This window comes from Miscanthus floridulus, chromosome 7, assembly GCF_019320115.1.
Source record: "Miscanthus floridulus cultivar M001 chromosome 7, ASM1932011v1, whole genome shotgun sequence".
Classification (NCBI taxonomy): Eukaryota; Viridiplantae; Streptophyta; class Magnoliopsida; order Poales; family Poaceae; genus Miscanthus; species Miscanthus floridulus.
The window spans coordinates 48310956-48331891 of NC_089586.1; the positions used below are offsets into that span (position 1 = coordinate 48310956).

At 46.2% G+C, this 20936-nt stretch overlaps 1 protein-coding gene across 1 annotated transcript; it reads left to right on the top strand.

Annotated features, from left to right (window-relative positions):
- Window positions 1-351: 351 nt before the first annotated feature.
- On the top strand, window positions 352-2129 carry LOC136463188 (UPF0481 protein At3g47200-like). Its single transcript, XM_066462205.1, has one exon. The coding sequence runs from the start codon at window positions 359-361 to the stop codon at window positions 2024-2026; it is 1668 nt and encodes a 555-aa protein (XP_066318302.1). The 5' UTR covers window positions 352-358; the 3' UTR covers window positions 2027-2129.
- The last annotated feature ends 18807 nt before the right edge of the window (window positions 2130-20936 follow it).

The window sequence follows — 20936 nt, forward strand, 5'->3', positions numbered from 1 at the left end:
AGAGAAAAACCCGAGAGAGAGGAGAAAGAAGAGGAAGAACGCTCGGGGAAGAAGGTTGGGCTAGGGTTAAATGCAGGGGGCTCGGCGCCAGAGTGACTGGCGCCGAGCCCCCTGGCAGGCTATTGCCGCGTGCCCAGGAGGTAGGCGCCAATGACAGTGGTGCCGAGCTCGGCGTCAGTCACTCTGGCGCCGAGCTAAAGGTCCATTTCCTAAATTCTTTCCGCCAGGATTCTATTTGTGAGAAACTTAAAAAAAAAAAGGGCCAAATAATAAAAAATTCAGCCAAGGTAAGCACTCAAGTCGTCACTGATGAACAGATACATTTGCGAGCTCCAGCAAATCACGGCAGCCTTACGCCATGGCAACCGAGACCGAGTCCTTCGTTACCGCCCCGTCAACGCCAGAGGCGGCGGCGGCGGTGGCTCCCATGCCGCCTACCGTGAAATCACCAGCCCAGCCGGCGGATAGATTGGAAATCGTGGTTGAGCGAAGGCTCCGCCAGCATGGAGAGGGCGAGAGCAGCAGGATGACCATCTTCCGTGTCCCCGCCCATGTCCGGGACGCCAGCAAGGAGCTGTACGAGCCACGGCTGGTGTCGGTCGGCCCCTACTACCGCGGCCGGGAGGCGCTGCGCGCGATGGAGCAGCACAAGTGGAGGTACATGCGCGAGCTGATGGGGCGGCCGCCGCAGCCGGCAGCCTCGCTGGGCGATTACGTCAGAGCAGTCCGCGACTTCGAGCAGAAGGCGCGGCGCTGCTACAGTGATAGAACCAGCATCTTCGACGCCGCCGCCGCCCAGAGCGAACCGTCGAACGGCGGGGAGATCGAAGAAGCGCAGTCCCCCGGCGGACCCGGCGGCCAGGACGGCTTCGCAGAGATGCTCATGCTTGACGGCTGCTTCATCCTCGAGTTCTTCGCCAAGTGGTTAAACCGTGAGCCGGACAAGCTCTGCGACGTCGCCTGGGGACTTCCTCTGCTGCACTCCGACATGCTGCTGTTGGAGAACCAGATCCCCTTCTTCGTCCTCGAGGCGCTCTTCCACGTGGTGTCTCCTACGGCAACGAAGTTGGATCTCCTCAGGCTGATCCTTCACCGTCTGAAGTTCTCCTCCTACGAGCTGTCGACGGCCGAGGAGCTGGTCCAATCCGACATCCAGCACCTGCTGCATCTCTTCTACGAGGCCATCATGCCCAGGGACGATGAGACGGCGTCGGTCCAGGATTCGACTCCACCGTCGCTGCAGTACTTCGTCCAGCTGCGTCAGATGGGCGTCAGGTTGAAGAAGGCCGTGTCCACAAGGTTCGTTTTCATCGGCGACATGCCGCGAGTGCCGCACTGGATGAAGACGACCCTGCCGGCCACCCTTCTCCGCAAGGTGGGCGCCTGGTTCAGCAAGCTCTTGGCTATGATCCGACGCACGCCGCCGGCGTCGGCGCCGACTCTGGTGGTACCGTCCGTCACCCAGCTCCGCGAGGCCGGCGTCCGGTTCGAGAAGAAGGAGTCTCCTCGCCACATGTTCGACATCGCGTTCGACAGAGACAGCGGCGTCCTGGAGATGCCGCGAATGAAGGTGGACTACGCGAACGTGGCGCTGCTCGTGAACCTGGTCGCGTTCGAGCAGACTAGGGGCCTGCCAGGCGACGGCGACGCCAGCAGGCGGCTGTCGAGCTACGCGGCGCTGGTGGGCGCCCTGGTGAGGACAGGCAAGGACGTGGAGCATCTGCAGAAGCGCGGCATCGTCGAGAACCTCCTCGACGGCGACGACGACGCGGCCACAAAATTCTTCCAGCACCTGGGCGACTGCAGCACCTTGAACTACAAGAGCCATATGTTCGCTGGCATGTTCGAGGACCTGAGGCAGTTCTACCACTCGAGCTGGCGGAGGCACAAGGCCAAGTTCCTGCGTGACCACTGCGGCAGCCCGTGGGCGGTGATTGCGCTCGTCGTCGCCATTTCTGCGTTTTGCTTCGTGCTCTTCAAGTTGTCAACCACCATCTTCAGCCTTGCTCATCCTTGTCACTGCTAGTGCTGGACGTCACATATTATATTACGAAGAAAAGCGTTGATGCCGAGCTTATAGAAAAGCGGGACTTCTCACCAGTGAACGGAGTTTTTAATAATAAATCTGGATCAATAAGGCCGATTCTTGGAGAAAACATTTCGGATCCAGATTTTTTAGAAACGTTTTAGATGACGAGCCAGAATCACTAAACTGTTTGGCTGCAGAATCAGAATCACCGTGGAATCACATTTTCACCAATTATTGTTCGTAGGCAGAAAAGTGATAATCACTCAGGAACCATTTCGAGAGGAAACGTTTGCTGATTCTCAGAAGAATCGGAGCCGATTCTACGTGCCAAATGCATCTTAAGTGCTTCATTTTGATCCGGAAAAAGAGTGCTTCGCTTCGTTCCGCTTAATGAAAGCAACATTTCCCACCGGAAAGGCAGAAACACTAGCATTTTTTATCATTTGAGATAGGAATCCGACCAGTTTAAAATTGGAAGGCTGTCTTGGTTTCAGTTTCTATTATTCCTAAGATAAGGAAGGCAACCACCGCCAAGAACTGACTCCATGATCAAGACGTGTCAGCTTTCTTTATTCATTAACTCATGTTCGCTTGGCTTATAAGCCGTACTTTTTCAGTCAACGAACATTATTTTTCTCTCATAATAAATCAGCCAACAATACTTTCAACCATGACTTATCATCCAAGCGAACAGGACATAAGTCTCTACTATGTTAGTACTAGTATGATCGAGGGAAGTAAGAAAGCTAAGTTGAATAAATTCACTAATATTGTGAGAAGTATAGTCAGTTGTATTGGGAGTGCTTATTCCCGAGCGTGCAGGATCCGCTCGCTCGGCACGCACACCACATCCGCTGTCCGATGCGCGTTGCTGCTCTCCCCAGCCATTCGATTCGCCTAGGCCACGCCCACGCCAACGCCTGCTGGAGGTCATGCTCACGCCTGCGCCGCCAAAGACCGCAACACCGCAGGAGACGGAGAAGATGCTGCCCCACTTAGGCGACCGCACCACCGCCGCCACCAACCCTAACCCGGCGGCCTTAGAAGGAAGGGATTCGGGGGAGGGAGGCCGGCGGGTGGTTTAGGGGCCCTAGCGACGGTGGAGGCGGCTGGCTAGGTCGGGCCGGGGCCGCCATGGCTGGAGGTCGCCATGGCCGATGCAGGAGGGGGGAGGCGAAGGAGGAGGTCGTCGCGAGCGGTAGGGTCTCGTCGGAGTTCGCGGCGGCCGCCGCGCGGGGCAGTGGGCGATGGGAGGTGGTGGAAGTGGGGCACTCGTGCGGCGGGGGAGGAGGCGGCGGGAAGGGAGAAGAAGGCTAGGTCGGGAGAACAAGAAGAATAGTAGGCTAGGCAGGGAGAAAGCGTGCGGGCAGATTTTTATCCGCCTGCGCACGCGGCCTTTAGTAAGGCCCCAATTATATATGTACCTGAACAAATCATTCAAGTACATAGTCATTAGCGCCAGAACAGAATAACTAGTAAGTGCATCCGCATTGTCTAGAGCCTATTCGCTTGAACTTATCAGCCGGTTTATCACCTAGAATCTATAATATTTTTTCTCTCACAACAAAACAGCTTCAGCCGGCTTATCAGGCGGCTTTAAGACAGTAGATCAGGACATTGATTTAACACTATGTTTTGAAGAATATAGATCCTTGTCCAAGATGATTGTTTTAGGCTATTGAAGAAGCACGGGTTTGCAACGAAGAAAATAGAGCAGCCTGTGGGCTGGTGTCTTCCTCCCTGGCCGCACTACACGTTTACACCAACCTTGCATTGACTTGACTTCAGACTTCGCCACACGTGGACTAAGGCCTTGTTTAGTTGTCAAATTATGGATGTGTAAAGTTGACAAAATGTACTGTAGCGTCACTGTAGTATTTCGTTTGTATTTAGTAATAATTGTCCAACCGTTGACTAATTAGGCTCAAAATGTTCGTCTCGCAAAGTACAACCAAACTGTGCAATTAGTTTTTAATTTCGTCTACTTTTAGTATTCTATGCATGTACCGCAAGTTTAATGTGACGAAAAATCTTCTTTTTACATAGTGCCAAAGTTAGGAGTTCAGGAGAAACTAAACCAGGCATCAGAGAGAAAATAAACGGAAGTTTCCTGTCACCTCACGCGAAGCTCATTTTATTCTAAGCAGCTAGCAGACGTCCCAGCAGCCGGATGCTGCTGTATATACCAAAGCTAAGAGGCATCGTCCCAGCAGCTGCAGGCCTAAGAGTCTGCTTGGTTCCTGGCCACGGTTGGCCACGCCAAGGTGTGGTCGTGGCGGTCTGTGCCACACTCGCTACAGTATCGCGCGCTAGACGACGAGCAGAAGGAGCGAATCTGTGGCGGCCGAGACGCTTCGGTGAGAACCAAACACACTATTGCAGGACTGGCCATAAGTCCCAGTTGGAAAACCCTTTAGTTTTAGTTTTTCAATCAAGATTGCGAATCCGGGACTAAATGTCTTCTTTAGTCCCAGTTGCTAGAACCACGATTGAAAATAGATCTTTAGTCCCGGTTGTTATTACCAACTGGAACTAAATGACTCCTAAAGGTTTGTTTTTTTTCATTTTATTCATTTTTATTTTAAGATTTCTTTTTAATTCAATTCTTTTTGGTTTCGATTAGATTTTCGTATACGATTTTCTACGCTGCTAATATATGTCCACATATAAGGTTCCATTCGAGCATTATACATAAATAACACACTAAAATGTATGAAACTACGTATATACAAATATTTCAAGAGGTTATACATGCATGGAATATGTACATAATAAAGTCACAAAAACCTTGTACTCATGTGCTTGGGATTTCATTTAACCCTAATCTTCAGTTGTATGGCTTTTAGGTATTAATTGGTTAGGGTCATAGTGATACACGCCTTTGGGATCTATGACCTCATCCATAAGAAATCCTGCCAATGCCTCTTGAATTGCTTTGATATAGTCACATCGCATAACCTTTTGCTTCCTCCATTCAATCTTCAATTCAAATGAAAGGAAAAATATGAATATGTATATGATTATATATATCAACACAATGGTAATAAATAAATTGTGTATATTTTTACGTACTTCGAGGATCTCTTCACTTATTCTCCTTGAGTACTCCACGAGGAACTCGTAGACGTAGTATCCACATAAGTTGTTCCCCGATCCCTGCTGCAGACACTACTTTACAAGAAAAAAATTCATCATCAACCAATGAATCACGGTAATAATGAATTGAACTAAATAAAGATGCGGTGACCTAGCTAGTACTTACTAGGTATTGCACTAGATTCAGAGGCACTTTCCATTGACCATAATGGCGTTTCTCGGCGAACCTTTTCCAAGCACTGCCCAACAAAATAAATAAATGGTGTTATATCAATAAAATGGCATAAGAGAGTATACAGTGTGCGAGAGCGAAATTACCACCGGAGAATATCTATCATTTCTTGGTAATCTTTTCGGGGTTTTGTCGCTGAGTCAAAGATCTTTACAGTGGGCATATCGATGACCAGCAGTATACAGTGATAGCTACATGTTTATACGCAGGCATAACTCATTAACTAAAGTCAACATGGAGTAAGCAAAATAAAATGGACACAAGATATTAACACTCACTTGAAGTTGTAAGGAAAGAATATTAGTGTCTTGTTATGTTGGTTATCTAAGAACTTAAATAGATTATTCTCCACTTGAGGTCGCTATCTATCATATGGAGTAACAGTGTCCTTGAATGTGCGATCGGATCCATAAAACCAACATCATTTAACCCTTTTCTCTTTAGTTTCAACATCTCATATTTGCATTTATATAGTATAAAAGAATATATATAGTGTGAGGATAACTATATATATAGACAACGAACTAACATGCAAGTTACTTCAATTGTAGAAAAAATCACTTACAAACACCAGCAGCTGATGAGAGATTTGTCGAGAGCATCCTAGTTTAATAGTTGGTGTAATTCATTGAACTCAATACGTAAAACGTCATAGCCACTAGAGTAATGCTCTGGTCTAATTCTGACAACAAGTCATGCCTCTTTGTTGTCACATGCTCTTAAGTACCACTTGTTTAACAAGAACATTTGCGTACCCAGTGATGAGAAGGACTTAGGGTTGACAAGACTCCTGCCATACTCATAGGTCTGGTAAATATCAAAGTTGGTTGTTGGTATGGATCCTCCCCCAATGAGTTGTTCAGGTGTGAGACCTGTTGTGGCCATAAAGTCTTAGAGTGCCTCCCTATCGATTGGATCGTCTTGTGCGTTTGTACAATCATCCTCAACAACTAGTGGGGTGATAGATTACTTAGATTGCTACCCGAGCTGTGCAACATCTTTCCCTGCTCTCTTCGCTTTTAGCGACGCCTTATATGACTTAGAGGCAGGGATGAAAATGGATCGGATACGGACGGATATCACCAATATTACATTTGTTTTCATATTTCTGTCCGGATTCGGATTCGAATATGGATAGTGTCAACTATGTCGGATAGGATACGATTGGATATCGACATCATAAATATGCGATTTGAGTATTCAGATACGGATACGGTATCAGATATTGGATATCCGGACTCGGATACGGACATATCTCAACCTCTCTAAATGGATTCGGTTTCGAATACGGTCGGAAAATATCCGTACCGTTTTCATCCCTACTTAGAGGGCATTCATAGTCCGATAATGGCGAGGGCTTACGTGCATCACGCTGCTTTTTCTTGTGCTCATTGATTTTTTTCCTTAGTTCTCATTGAGCTATGTAGTACGACTTTGGCGGGTTTTTCTGAAGTTCCAACATCCTTGCCCTTGATTCTGCTAAACTTTGCTTCCAGTTATCCAAATCTTTTTATGTCGTCGCTTTTGATTTCTCTTCAGACTTCTTGTAAGGTAGCTTCTTCGGAGGGGGCTTTGTTTTATGACGGCTGGCTTTCTTCTTCACCAAGGACTTCACTGGGGGCAGGGGCCTCTTCTGGCTCTGTGGCACGGGAGGCGAAGGATGGGGAGACCGCCTTGGAGGAGATGGAGATGGAGATGCAGCCGTGCCATGGAACACATCGTCATCCCGAGCATCATCATTGTCCATAGCACTCTAATGATCATCATGGGATGGATGAACTGGACTCAGGTTGGAAGACCTGTGAGTACAAAAATGATTATTACGCGAGAAGCCAATAATTGAGAATGATTATTGAAAAACTATTTCATTCACTTTCATCTACACCTATCATGAGGTAGTTGAGGAGGAGGCGACAGTACCCTAGCCGCCGCACCATGAATAATGAAGTAGCGCTTGCGCCATAAAACAAATGAATGCTCTATTTGTCCTAGGGTCTTCTCCCCATCACCTCCAGGAAAGTCAAGAGACACTTCCCTATAGTCTTTAATAACTCTATCCACTGAGATGCTATAATAGCTAGGTGGAATTGGATTCCCATTGCTTGTTGGTGTCTTCCTAGGGACCACAGGAGAAACAATATCGTGCGTCACCAAGACTGTGGCATCGATATTCCCCAAGGGAATATGCAGCTCACATGGCGTCAATGGCACGGTGATGTCATCCGCGGGGAAGTGATGTAATGCGTCATCTTGATTTGGGAGCTTAGTGGAAGCACAACTGCTTCTTAGCTGAGGGGGGCTAACATTGACTGCATGCTCTGATGTTGATGACTGCCTCTGGCTACTCAACTGTAGTGCCAATTGTCGTTTGATTTCCTCTTGCATTCTCGTGTCCATGTTTAGTTCTCGCTCCCATGATTGAAGCACCGCCTCCTCTAACCTACGGATCCGCTCTACCTCCTTATCCTTCCTTCGTTGGTGGCTTCTGTAGGTAGTGGCGTCCTCAAGGAAACCATGCCACCATGAAATCAACCCTTTGCCTCGTGTTCGTCTAGGGTGTTCAGGAGTCTAGAGAGCGTACGTCAGCTCATCCTTCTCTCGGTTGGGCACAAAGGTACCATTGGCAGAAGTGTAACACCCTCGGTGTTACGCCCTAAACAAACTACTAAATCATGTCATGAGCATCATGTTTATGTAATAATGCATGTGATAGAAGGTGTTGATAAATTTCTTGTAGCCCAAAATGAGCAATAAAAAATGTTAAATGGAAATTTATTCAATAACTCATGTTATGTCAAGTAGGGTGGAAAACCAGTTTTTATTGAGCGAAAGTATTGTAGAACATGTGTGTGACACCTAAATAAGGTTTTGAAGTACAAACTTTGTAGATGACAATGCAACTCTTGTTGTAGAAAAATAATGTGTCTAGCTAGTATTTCTAATGTCTTGGAAATGGAACTTGAAGTCAAATTCAGCTCAAGACTTGAAAGAATTTTAAGTTTGAAAACAGTGTGACAATGCCATGTTGGTGAATTAATTCTGGAAAATCTAGTTAAAGGTCAATGATGTGTTTTTGCTCCTTATGGTAGACTGATGTACCCTCTTTAGCATGGCCGAGGTAGTTTAGCTTCAACTATGTTAGGTCAGTTTTTAGACGTGCTTTAAAATTTGCGCATGTCATATGCCTGGCCTGTTCGCACGGTCACCTCGCGTGGCCGCTCGGCGTCACGCAGCTAGCCGTGTCACGCGTGCCGTGGTGCTAAGCCCGGTCGGCCTATCTGGCCGTGGGTTGGCCGTGGCCGGTCCTAGTGGGCCGCTGTCTTCGCCCTGCAGCTACTTGTAGTCACACTGCTACCACCACTATTGTCCTTCCCACCTCACACTATGGTGCAGTTGTTGTCCTTCTCACCAACACACGCGTGGCCTTATCCCTACTGTCGGTGCCATCGCATCCACAATCTCTACAATTCTACGCCGCTGCTTGGCCCTGCCCAATGGCACTGCCACAGCCGTGCGCGCACATGGCGCACTCGCTGCACCGACACATTGCCATGCTCATAGCCACGGTATCCCCACGTGTGCCTTAGCCCACCGCGATAGTTGTACTCCCAACTGTCATCGTCTTTAAGCACGTCGCGCCGATGCACAAGCTGACCCCCTCCCTCCCCTTCCTTGTCGTTTCCACCCGACGTGATGCCGTTCATTAAATCCAGCAGGGAGACGTCACCATCGCCCGATTCGTCATGTCTTTGACTCTGTCTTTAAGCCACCAAGCCGCCCGACCCCATTCGGCCATGATTGGAGTGCGGCCAAGCTCCAATTTGATATTTTTCCTTGCTGCCGGTCGTTATGGTTGCGCTCGGCCGGTGTGGGTGGCAACTCCCCTTAAAGCTGTTAGAGGCCAGCCTAGCTATGCTATTAGCTTCGCCTCGATTCCCTCTTCGTCCTGCGCACCTTGGCCAAACCGCTACCCCTACTCAATGCTACTATCGCGGCCGTGTCCGCCACGGTGCGCCACTGCACGGCTCAGTCGCACGTGGCCATCCCTCCTCCACCATCCTCTACTCCAACGGTCACTTCGGCCAAGTCCACGATAAGCTTCTAATGCTCACCCGCTAGCTGGTCAGGCCTGTAGCTACCCTATCTCACTAGAACAGTCGCACCGCTGTCGTGGATGGCCACGCGTCGCTGCAGCCCTCACCAGTGAGCCCCGCCACCCCTCACCGCCACCCAGCATAGTCGTTTAGGTCAGGGATGGTGATCGACCCGCTAGATGGGTCCACACAGGTCCTAGGTCACCAGCATAGCCACCCTGTGCCGCTGCTAGCCGCGCTACCGCGTGCCCTGCCTCGTGGATGTGCGCGGGAAATTAGGAAGAACCTAAGGGGCTAAATGAGATTGCCAGAGAGAGGGGAGAATAGTGATTGGATTCCGTTGTAGTTCGAATAAATGCTCTAGGGGTCCTTTGAAAAATTGCATGCGCGCGCAGGCTCCCCTGTGCGTGGGCCGCGTCCGCGCGGGCTGCGCCATAGTGGGCCGCGCTGGGCCACTTGTCTTTTTCTTTTTGGATAAATTATTTAGTATTTTCTAATTAGATTCTGAGCTGATCTTTGGTAATTAATATAAATCATGTGGATGTCCAAAAATTGTGAAATTAATTTTGTTAGGTTCCTAAAATCATGATCTATTTACTAGGATATTTGGTTCGCTCATAGTATTTTTAGGAGTTATCTAATTAAATTGAGATGCTTAATATTATTAAGATATAAACTTGTAGGAATTTTTGCAATAAATTGGTGATAGTGTTGGCTCTAAAAATTTGACAGTAACTTCCTAACATTATTAGGTGCTCACTATAATTTTTGTAGCTCCATAATAATTAGTTTGCTAAGATAGCTAAAGAGCCCTAGTTCGAATATACATATTAAATCAATGAACTACCGAAACACCTTGAGATGGTAGAAATGAAACATTTGTTGGAAAATAACGTCTTATTTAGCAAAATGGATACGTAGCCTAGCGCGTTAGCCATTAGAGCTAGCTCGTTAGCTTGAGAGGCGTAATCATATTTTTAAGAGTTGCGGTTGCCGTTGATTAATTACGTCTCTGTGTTGCATCCACGTATATCATAATAGAAACAACGATGGCTCACGGAGTCATTTGGAGTAGCAGAAAAGATGGTGTCTTGATGATCATGTTACCATGATGAAATGCAAATCCTTGGTTATATCTTGCCTAGACAAGCCCCGGTGCATAACCCCTATTATTCTGCACTTTATCTTATGCTTGTGCATTAAGTTTTAAGGAGTTGACTGAAATCCACTTGCATATATATATATATATATCCTTATCCTATAAGTCCTACTAGTATGTCAGGACCGTGTAGATTGCTACGCTAAAGGATTCCGGTAGAAGTCGAGTGATTTCCTGTCACTCATGAGAGATAGGAAAGACATTATTGTTCTTATTATCATATAACTATCACATGGAATATATATGGATGATAATTGGAGACCAGGCAGGACTGTGCTTTGGATTTGGATTTGGACTTGGTTAGGCAACCGAGCGAGGCTCCGGTTGCATTTGTCACGCTTGTGTCGATTGAGGATCGTCCGTTGATGTGAATGGAAGTCAGGTCACAGACTTATTATCCTAAGCACATACTTACTTATGGGAGCGGGAAGGCTCGTTATGCTCTTGTCGTGGGTTCCGGCTCTTTCTGGACCGACTGATTGGAGGTAGGAAAAGGTGGAGGTCTAAGCACCATACTGAGACCGGGTCTCAAGTGTGGGGGCTTTGAGTCCAAGTTTGGACAGGGACCTAGACCCCTTGATAGGAGTGGAACGATTTGGTCTTATTTGTGCCTGGGGTACAAGCGAGGCGTGTGTTTCGGGGTACCCAGCTAGGATACATTGATTTGTGAAAAACTGTTGAAAGGATCAAAATGCCCAAGAGGTGGGGTGAATTAGACTAGCTCAAAATTTCTTTGTAATATTTAAATCCTACGGTTAGCCCAATTAACCCCTTGTGCCTAGAAAGTGTTTCTATTGATCTACCGCACAAATGTTTAGCAACCTATGTTCCAATCCTACTCTAGCATGGCAATTCTATGAATGTAAATGACAAGAATTGAATTGCTCAAAGTAAATGCACAAAGTAAAGAGAGAAAGAGGAACGCAACGATGTTTTGCTGAGGTATCGGAGAGTCACCACTCCCCACTAGTCCTCGTTGGAGCACCCACGCAAGGGTGTAGCTCCCCCTTGATCTGTGCAAGAATCAAGTGCTCTCTATGGGTTGATTCTTTGACACTCCATCACGGTGAATAACTCACAACCGCTCACAACTTGAGTTGGGTCATCCACAAGCTTTGCCGGATGATCACCAAGCTCCCAATCACCACCAAGCTATCTAGGTGATGGCAATCACCAAGAGTAACAAGCACAAACTCTGACTTGACCACAACAAGCCTAATGAGAAGGGTGGATGCACACTTTGCTACTCTTGATCTCACTAATGAGGGCTCTCTTTGGGATTCTCAAATCTCAATCACCTCACTAGGACCTTGCTCTTCTTGGCACTCTCAAAGGTGTTTCTTAGCTGTTAGAATGAGCAAAAGTACCCCCACACATGAATGGAGGAAGTATTTATAACCATGGCTAAAAAACAAACCGTTATGTGCCTCTGCGGGGTGACTGGACGCTCCGGTCAGTTCTGCCCGAACTCTAGTGTTTAAGTTGTGACCGGACACATCCGGTCATGATTTTCCCTCTCTGGAACCTTACTGGAGTCGATCGGACGCTAGGACTCAGTGTTCGGTCACTTCACCTTTTAGCGTCCGGTCGCACCAGACGATTTCACCTTGATCAAATGAACTGATCGGACTCTGTGCCAGCGTCCGGTCACACCGAAACCAGCATCCGGTCAGTATTTGACCCTCCATTCACTTCCAACTCTCGATCATATGTGAATGAAGTTTGCTCCAATGGATCTAAGGGCTTTTTAGGAGCTACCTAGTGCTAGATTTATCAAGTGTGCACCACACCAAACTCACTAGACTCACCTAGGTCAAGCTACCCATCCATACCCCCCTTAATAGTATGGCCAAAGGAAAAACAAAGTCCTATACTACTCTAAGTGTCTCTTCAACTCCAATCGACACTTAGAACTAGTCCATCCTTAACCTTGTCGTCCATCCTTTGAAAACCGAAATGATTTCCATCGTAGGGGCATGACCACCATGATAGCCCAATTGATCTCCATTACCATGACCTAACTTAGTTGCCTCTGCAAAACACACGTTAGTCACAGTAATCATGTATTGTCATTAATCACCGAAACCTAACTAGGGGCCTAGATGTTTTCAATCTCCCCCTTTTTGGTGATTGATGACAATACCACCTCGAGTATGTGAAAGAGTTGATGTTTTTAACATGCTTGGATCATATAAGCTTTTGTCAATAAGAACAAAAGAGTTAGGCTAGATTATATGACCCAAGCCCACATAATGTACTCTAAAGGTATGAAATAAGCATGAGTACAAGTAATAAAGCTCATCTACATCGGAGTAAAACATGGAAGCAAAGCAAATGAGCATAACACAAGTGATATGACATTTGAATGATTCAAAGTAGAGAGCACACATGTCACATATCACATAAATATCACGATCACATTAATATCATGATTACGATCACACTTAAGTAGTTCAATGCATAATAGTAAACATGAATGCATAATGTACCACACATAAAACTCCAAATGTAATAGATAAGCTAATAGATAGACTCCCCCTAAATGTATCGCTCCCCCTATGACTAACATACTCGATCCCTCTCCCCCTTTGGCGTCAAACACCAAAACATAAGGGTCGGTCGGCGGGGCTGCAGCGGACGAGTCGGGCACTGAGGTACGAGGAGTGAGCTAGAACTATGTGCCATCATCATCTAATCCTAAGCTCTGAGCTATCTGACCCTCTATAGCTAGAAGTGATGCTGAAGCGGTCTGGGTCGGATCTAGAACTGGTGCTGCCTGCTTTGATGATGCAATAGATGAAGGGAGCATCTCTATAGTCCTGGTAATAGGTGCAACTATGGAAGGACTTGGGACATGTAGCTCTGGCGGAGTAGGTTGCCCTATCAACTCACTAAATGAAGCACCAAGGCTCCTAGAAACTGGGGTGAGCACTAATGAACTCTAAGGCGGAGTAAAGCATGTATGAAGAGGAGTGAACTGCAGGGCTAGCATTGGTGAAGCAAACCACTGGGACACCTACTCTATAGGTGAAGGAAACTATGGCGCTGGCGGTCCCTGACTCTGAAGCCCACTGGGCCATAAAGCTGGAGTCATAGAAGTGGTGGCAGGCTGACCAAACTAGGGCGAAGGCTATGGTGGTGGAGCCCCAATAGCTGTCACAACATGCTGCATAAACCCAAGTAACTACTGCTGCATGAGAAGCTGCTGCTGATGCATGGCCTGCTGCTGCTGGATTGCCTATTGTTGTCACTGGAACTCATCCTACCGAGTCTGAAACTATGCGAAAGTAGCAGCGGTCTCCTGAGCCTGGCGGGCCAGATCCTGCCTCATCCGCTCAAGTATGGCAAGTAGAGCGGGGTCTGTCTGTGGTGCAGGTGGAGCTGAACTAGAGCTACTGGCCTCATGGTCATGTCATCGTAGAGGCATTTGAGGGATATCGCGGTAGTCCTCATCTGAGCTGTCACTAGGATCACTCTCAATCATCCCCTCCTGTTGAGCATCTAACTGCTCCTCCTCAGTAGCTGCTATGCCCCTGATAGTCTCATCCTGCTGGGCTACAGTCTCGAGCACCTCTGGACGATGGCACGGCTGGCTAGGAGTCCTCACTGCACTATGACGGATCATCTGAGTCATGTTGTATGTAGGGAACACTATAGTATCACCACTATACTCTGCCAACATCTCAGGTGGCCTCACAATAACTGCCATGTGGATCAAAAATGTAATCCAGTGAGCATATGGCAGCTGCCTGTGACCCCTAAACCCCTCTATAATAGTATCCTCCATCTCAGATAGAAGGATATCCCAAATGTCAAACACTGTCTACTGCATCAGAGAGTTCAGTAGCCATAGCTGTATGCGAGTCAAGCCCTCGTGATACCCCATCCTCGAAAGTAGTGTCCTCCTCATAATAGCATCAAGCACTCTAGTAGTAGGAGTGAGATCACTAGGTGTCCTGCTCGACCCCTCGCCAAAAGGCTCTGTGAAGCAATGGCAGACTAGATCTATAGGGGGTACATACCGCCATGAGGGCATCTGGGAGGCGCTGTCTGTCCATAGCAAACCTCATGTAGCTGGACTGGCTGCTCCTGAAGCCTGAGAATCTATCTGACCCTAGTGCTCCTCAGCCTATAATCTCTGCTTCTGAAAGCAAAGTGAATGAATCTATGCTGTGGGTCAATCCAGAGTGAAACATAGAACTGACGGACCCAAGATGGAACATATAAGCCTATTCGTCCAAGTAAATCTATCAGCCCTGGCAGGTAAGCTAGGTAAGGGCGAATATGCTCTCCAGCTGCTGCTACAATGGACTCAATGTTGCACACCCTCTGTGATCTGAATGCAGCCCCACTATTAAGATATGCATTATAAAAATCTTCCTGCAGTGGTGTGTAGAAGCCCTCTGAAGTGCCTGCTCTGTCACCTCGGCCTGCTCTCCCTCCTGAGTCTGCTCTGCTAGCTGTGGCTGCTACTGTGACTCCCCTGAGACTGACTCTCATCAATAGCCACACGTCGTCCTCCAACCATGACAGTCCCAGCTGGACCACCATGATGGTGCTCAACCTACTCAAGTGCAGCCCTCATAGATGAAGAAAGCTGATCTGCAATAACAACACCACTCCGAGCACCTCCTCTCTCTGCGCGCTCTGCGGCCTCTACAACTGTGGCTGCTCTCGCTATATCTGCATCAGGGTACTTGCGCTTCTTCGTCGCTAACTACTTCATCGCCTTGCCTTTTGCATCTATAGGCTGGTGAGGCGAGGGCCTCGGATCCTAATCACCGAGACCTCCTCTGACATTCTTGACATGAGCCATCTGATGAAGATGAAAAGAACAACTGCTCTAACAAGAATCAACTGCCAACTGTCACTTCTGAGGCTTGGCCTCGATTCGTACTCGCGAGCTTGGCCCCAAGTTAACTGTCAACTTCCAAAGGGACCACAACAGCACTGATTCGCTGCACGATAGAATAGATAGGATATACAAATAAATACAATATATCTGGAGATACGAAACCCTAAGAAAGCAAGCAATAGATACAAAATTAGAAATGAGGGCTTGCTACCTGATGAACCGGTGAATCGATGAGAAAAGGAATGAATCGGGGAACCACCGGGTTGGCACTGCGAAGGTAGGGTTCCGATGAGGCAATGTGCCGTGAGTCGATGGTGCACTACGGTGAAGATGCTCGGTGAGCAGTGGCTAGGGCACCGGCGAGGTTCTTGAGGCAGCACTGGTGTTAGGGCATGGGAGCATAGACCACGGCAGCGGCACTAATGCACGGGAGTGGTGCTGGTGAGGTGGCGCTGCTGCTGTGGGAGCTCGGCGGTGTGCAGGCATGGGAGCAGGGCGGTGCGGCGAGCTGTGGAGGTGTAGCTAGGGCACACGGCGTGGTGGCTCAGGTATGGCGAAGTCGACGCGGCGGATTAGGTTAAACATGACATGTCGCTACAGTTATATGGGGTCCCCCGACGGAATAGATAAGGAAACAGAGAAGAAACCGGATCCCGTACGTTTTCTACTAGTCGGATGCTCCGGTGGCAGCAACCGGACGCTGCCACCCAGCGTCCAGTCAATTCCAGAGAGGTCCAAAACCCCTAGAATCATGATCGGACGCGTCCGATCACCACTGACTGGACGTAGGCAGAGTTCGGTCGATCCTGACTTCGTCTTCTTCGCTTGATCGGACGCTGGATCGCCATCTGACCGGACGCTGGGAAAGCACTGTTTCAGCGTCCGGTCACCCCTTCTCAGCAGTAGTTCACCTCCTGTGAACTGACCAAATGCTGGACATCAGAGTCTAGTGCAGTGTCCGGTCACTCTTTTTCCTACAAATCTTCAAAGTCTTTCGTCCTGCCTGTTCCCAATCAAGTCCCAACTTCAATAAGATCCAAATAAACACCAATTGGGACTGATGTGAGTGATCTCTCTTAAACCCTACAATTTTTCAAGATATTTTGTGTTAGGCTATAATTCTTTTTAGGAAAATAGGCAATAAGACGACAATTGAAGATAAACGACAGAGCAACATTCATGCATATGCAATGCAATACTTGAAGGTAAATCTAGTTGCTTGTCAAGTTTGATCCAAGATTAAGCTTCTTCACACGCTTTACGACGGTTATCTTAACCATGTTAGACAAGCCCTATATGCATTACCAAAGATTAAACATGTTGTATATTACAATGCAATGCAAGGGAAAACAAAAGCTCATTTTTTTAGTGAAGTTACTAAAATCAAGAACATTGAGCTCATTCCGCAATCGACAAAAAGTCGCCTCATCTAGCGGTTTAGTGAAGATATCCGCCAATTGATCCTCGGTCCTTACACCTTCTAATGAAATATCATTCTTTGCAACATGATCTCTAAGAAAGTGATGGCAGATATCTATGTGCTTGGTGCGAGAGTGCTGAACCGGATTATTTGTAAGTTTTACCGCACTTTCATTGTCGCACAAAAGTGGTACTTTTTCTAGAACTACACCATAGTCTAGCAAAGTTTGTTTTATATAATGTATTTGTGCACAACAAGCTCCTGTGGCAATGTATTCCGCTTCGGCGGTGGACAAAGCCACACTATTTTGTTTCTTGGAGGACCAAGACACAAGTGATCTACCAAGCAAATGGCACCCTCCAGATGTGCTTTTTCTATCAACTTTGCAACCGGCATAATCCGAATTAAAATAGCCAACTAATTCAAATATAACTCCTTTGGGATACCAAAGGCCAATGCTTGGTGTGTGCTTAAGATACCTAAGGATTCTTTTAATGGCAATCAAATGAGTTTCCTTAGGATTAGCTTGAAATCTAGCACACATACACACACTAAACATGATGTCAGGCCTAAATGCGGTTAAATATAACAAGCTACCAATCATAGAGCGGTAGAGAGTTTGATCAACCGTGTTACCTCCCTCATCTAGGTCGAGATGTCCATTAGTTGGCATTGGTGTCTTGATTGGTTTACATTCATCCATTTTGAATCTTTTGAGAAGATCCTTAGTATACTTTTCTTGAGAGATGAAAATCCCTTCTCTCATTTGCTTGACTTGAAAACCAAGAAAGAATGTAAGCTCTCCAATCATTGACATCTCGAACTCCTTCGACATCAGTTCACCAAATTCTTTGCAAGAGTCTTCATTTGATGATCCAAAGATGATATCATCAACATACACTTGACAAATGAAGATATGTCCATCAAGCTTCTTGGTGAATAGTGTGGTGTCGACCTTCCCAATGGTAAAGCCCTTCTCAATGAGGAAGTCCTGAAGGCGCTCATACCAAGCTCTTGGGGCTTGCTTAAGCCCATATAACGCCTTGAACAACCTATAAACATGATTAGGATATCTAGGGTCTTCAAACCTAGGAGGTTGATCAACATAGACTAGTTCATTAATAAAGCCATTTAAAAATGCACTTTTCATATCCATTTGATATAGTTTCATGTCATGATGTGATGCATATGCAAGGAGGATACGAATGGCTTCTATTCTTGCAACCAGTGCAAAGATCTCTCCAAAATCCAAACCTTCAACTTGAGAGAACCCCTTTGCAACTAGTCTTGCCTTGTTCCTCACAACTACGCCTTGATCATCTTGCTTGTTGCGGAACACCCACTTTGTTCCAATGACTCTTGCACCTTTTGGCCACTCTTCAAGAGTCCAAACTTCATTGCGGGTGAAGTTGTTCAACTCTTCATGCATGGCATTTATCCAATCCAGATCTTGAAGAGCTTCTTCTACCTTAGTAGGCTCAAAGCAAGAGACAAAAGAGTGATGTGCAATAAATGAAGCAAGTTTTTGTGAGCGAGTCATTACTCCCTTTGATGGACTCCCTATGATGAGATCTTGTGGATGATCTTGTAGTAGAGGTGTGTTTCTTCTATTGACCACTTGAGGAGGAGGTTGTGGAGCATCAACATCTTGTGCTTGTACCACCATTTGATCATGGGAGACATGAGTGTCTTCATTTTCTACTCTCCCATCTTTATCACCATCTTGAGGCACATTTGATGAAGAAGGTGGATCAATTACTTGTACCTCATCTTCATCATCTTTAGGCTTGATGTCTCCAACTGGAATGTTCTTCATAGCCTCCCTCAATGGTTCATCACCTACATCATCAAGATTCTCATGTGCTCCTTGGGAGCCGTTAGATTCATCAAATTCCACATCATATGTTTCTTCAACCAAGCCGGTGGCATGATTAAATACTCTATATGCTTTGGACTTTGATGAGTAACCAACAAGAAAACTAATATCATAATGTCTTTGAAACTTTCCTAGGTGTTGCCGCTTCTTGTAGATGTAACATTTGCTACCAAACACCCTAAAGAAAGAGACATCCAGCTTCTTCCCATTGAGCAACTCATAAGGTGTCTTGCCAAGGAACTTTTGAAGGAATAGGCGGTTGGATGCATGGCATGCGGTGTTGATAGCTTCCACCCATAGAGCTTTGGGGGTGTTGTACTCATCTAGCATTGTTCTTGCAAGAGTGATCAATGTCCGGTTCTTTCTCTCAACTACACCATTTTGTTGAGGAGTATATGTTGCGGAGACTTCATGCTTGATCCCAACTTCATCACAATAGGCTTCTATGTTTGTGTTGTCAAATTCTTTCTCATTGTTGCTTCTTATCTTCTTTAGCTTCACTTCAAACTCATTTTGTGCTCTCTTGGCAAACTTCTTGAAGCAAGATGCAACTTCAGATTTGTCATGAAGGAAGAATACCCATGTGTATCTTGAATAGTCATCAACAATCACAAGACAATAAAGATTTCCTCCCAAACTCTTGTATGTTGTTGGTCCAAATAAGTCCATGTGAAGGTGTTCTAGCACTCTTGTGGTTGACATGAAAGCTTTTGTTGGATGAGTATTTGCATCTTGCTTGTTGGCTTTACATGCACTACAAAGCTTGTCCTTCTCAAACTTCACATCCTTCAACCATCTCACCAAATCATTCTTCATTAGCTTCTTGAGTGAGCTCATCCCAACATGAGCAATTCTTCTATGCCATAGCCACCCAAGTGTTGTTTTGGTGAATAGGCATGTCTTCAAGTTAGCATCTTCAGAGGTGAAGTCCACTAGATATAAGTTGTTGTATCTAAATCCTTTGAATATCAATTGATCATCATCCTTCTTAGATACTACAACTTCCTTCTTTGTAAACAAGCATTTGAAGCCAAGATCACACAATTGTCCAGCGAATAGCAAGTTGAAGCTCAATGAAGCAACATATAGCTCATTTGAGATAGAATGATCATTTGATATTGCCACTTTGCCAAATCCTTTCACCTTGCCCTTTGAGTTATCGCCAAATGTGATTCTTTCTTGTCCATCTACTTCTTCATCTACTAAGGTGAACATACGAGGATCACCGGTCATATGTTATGTGCAACCACTATCAATAACCCAATGAATTCCATCAGTCTTGTAGTTCACCTACACACAAGAGATCAAGCTTTAGGAACCCAAACTTGTTGAGGGCCCTTCACCTTCTCAACAAGTGACTTTGCTACCCAAATTTTCTTAGGCCTATTCTTGTTGGGAGGTCCTAAGAACATGACTTTCATCTTTCCACTAGAATCCTTTCTAAGCATGTAATGAGCATTGAAAGCAAAAGGTCTAGCATGCTTGTGCAAGGGTTGTGGTGGTGGAGTTTGGCACTCATGGGCAAAGTGGCCTTCTTGTCCACACTCAAAACATCTCTTTGGCTTTGGCTTTGACTTGTGTTGTTGTTGAGCTTGAGCCTTCTTCTCTTTGTTTGCCATGTACCCAATGCCACTTCTATCCATCTTTATGACGGTGTTCATTAGTAGCTCACTTTGAAGATGCTTTCCTCTTGTGAACTTGCTCAATCCAATCTTGAGATGCTCTTTCTCCAACTTGAGCTTCTTGTTCTCTTCCTTGAGAGCATCATTATTTTTCTCTTCCTTGAGCTTCTTGTTCTCTTCTTTGAGCTTCTCATTCTCAAGAGTCAAATCACTATCATGATCAAGAGTTTCTAGCACAATAGTGTTGTGGCTTTTGATCTCTTCAAGAACTTTCTTGAGCTTTTCATTGTCATTCTTGAGCTTGACAAACTCATCATAATCATCGGCCTCAACCACTTGCTTGCCCTTGCTACTAGAACTTTGCTCAATGCTCTCAAAGATCAAATCATCACATGATGTAGCTATATCAATCTTAACAACATTGTTAGTAGCATCATGTGGCTCATTAGATAGAAATTCTTCAGCAATGACAAGATTATCATGATTAATCTTAAGAGTAGTATATTCTTCTTTTAGCTTGTTGTGGCTCATGATGAGCTCATTGTGTATCCTC

Coding starts and splice junctions, on each gene's coding strand:
- LOC136463188 (XM_066462205.1), top strand. CDS start 359: ATGGCAACCGAGACCGAGTCCTTCGTTACCGCCCCGTCAACGCCAGAG.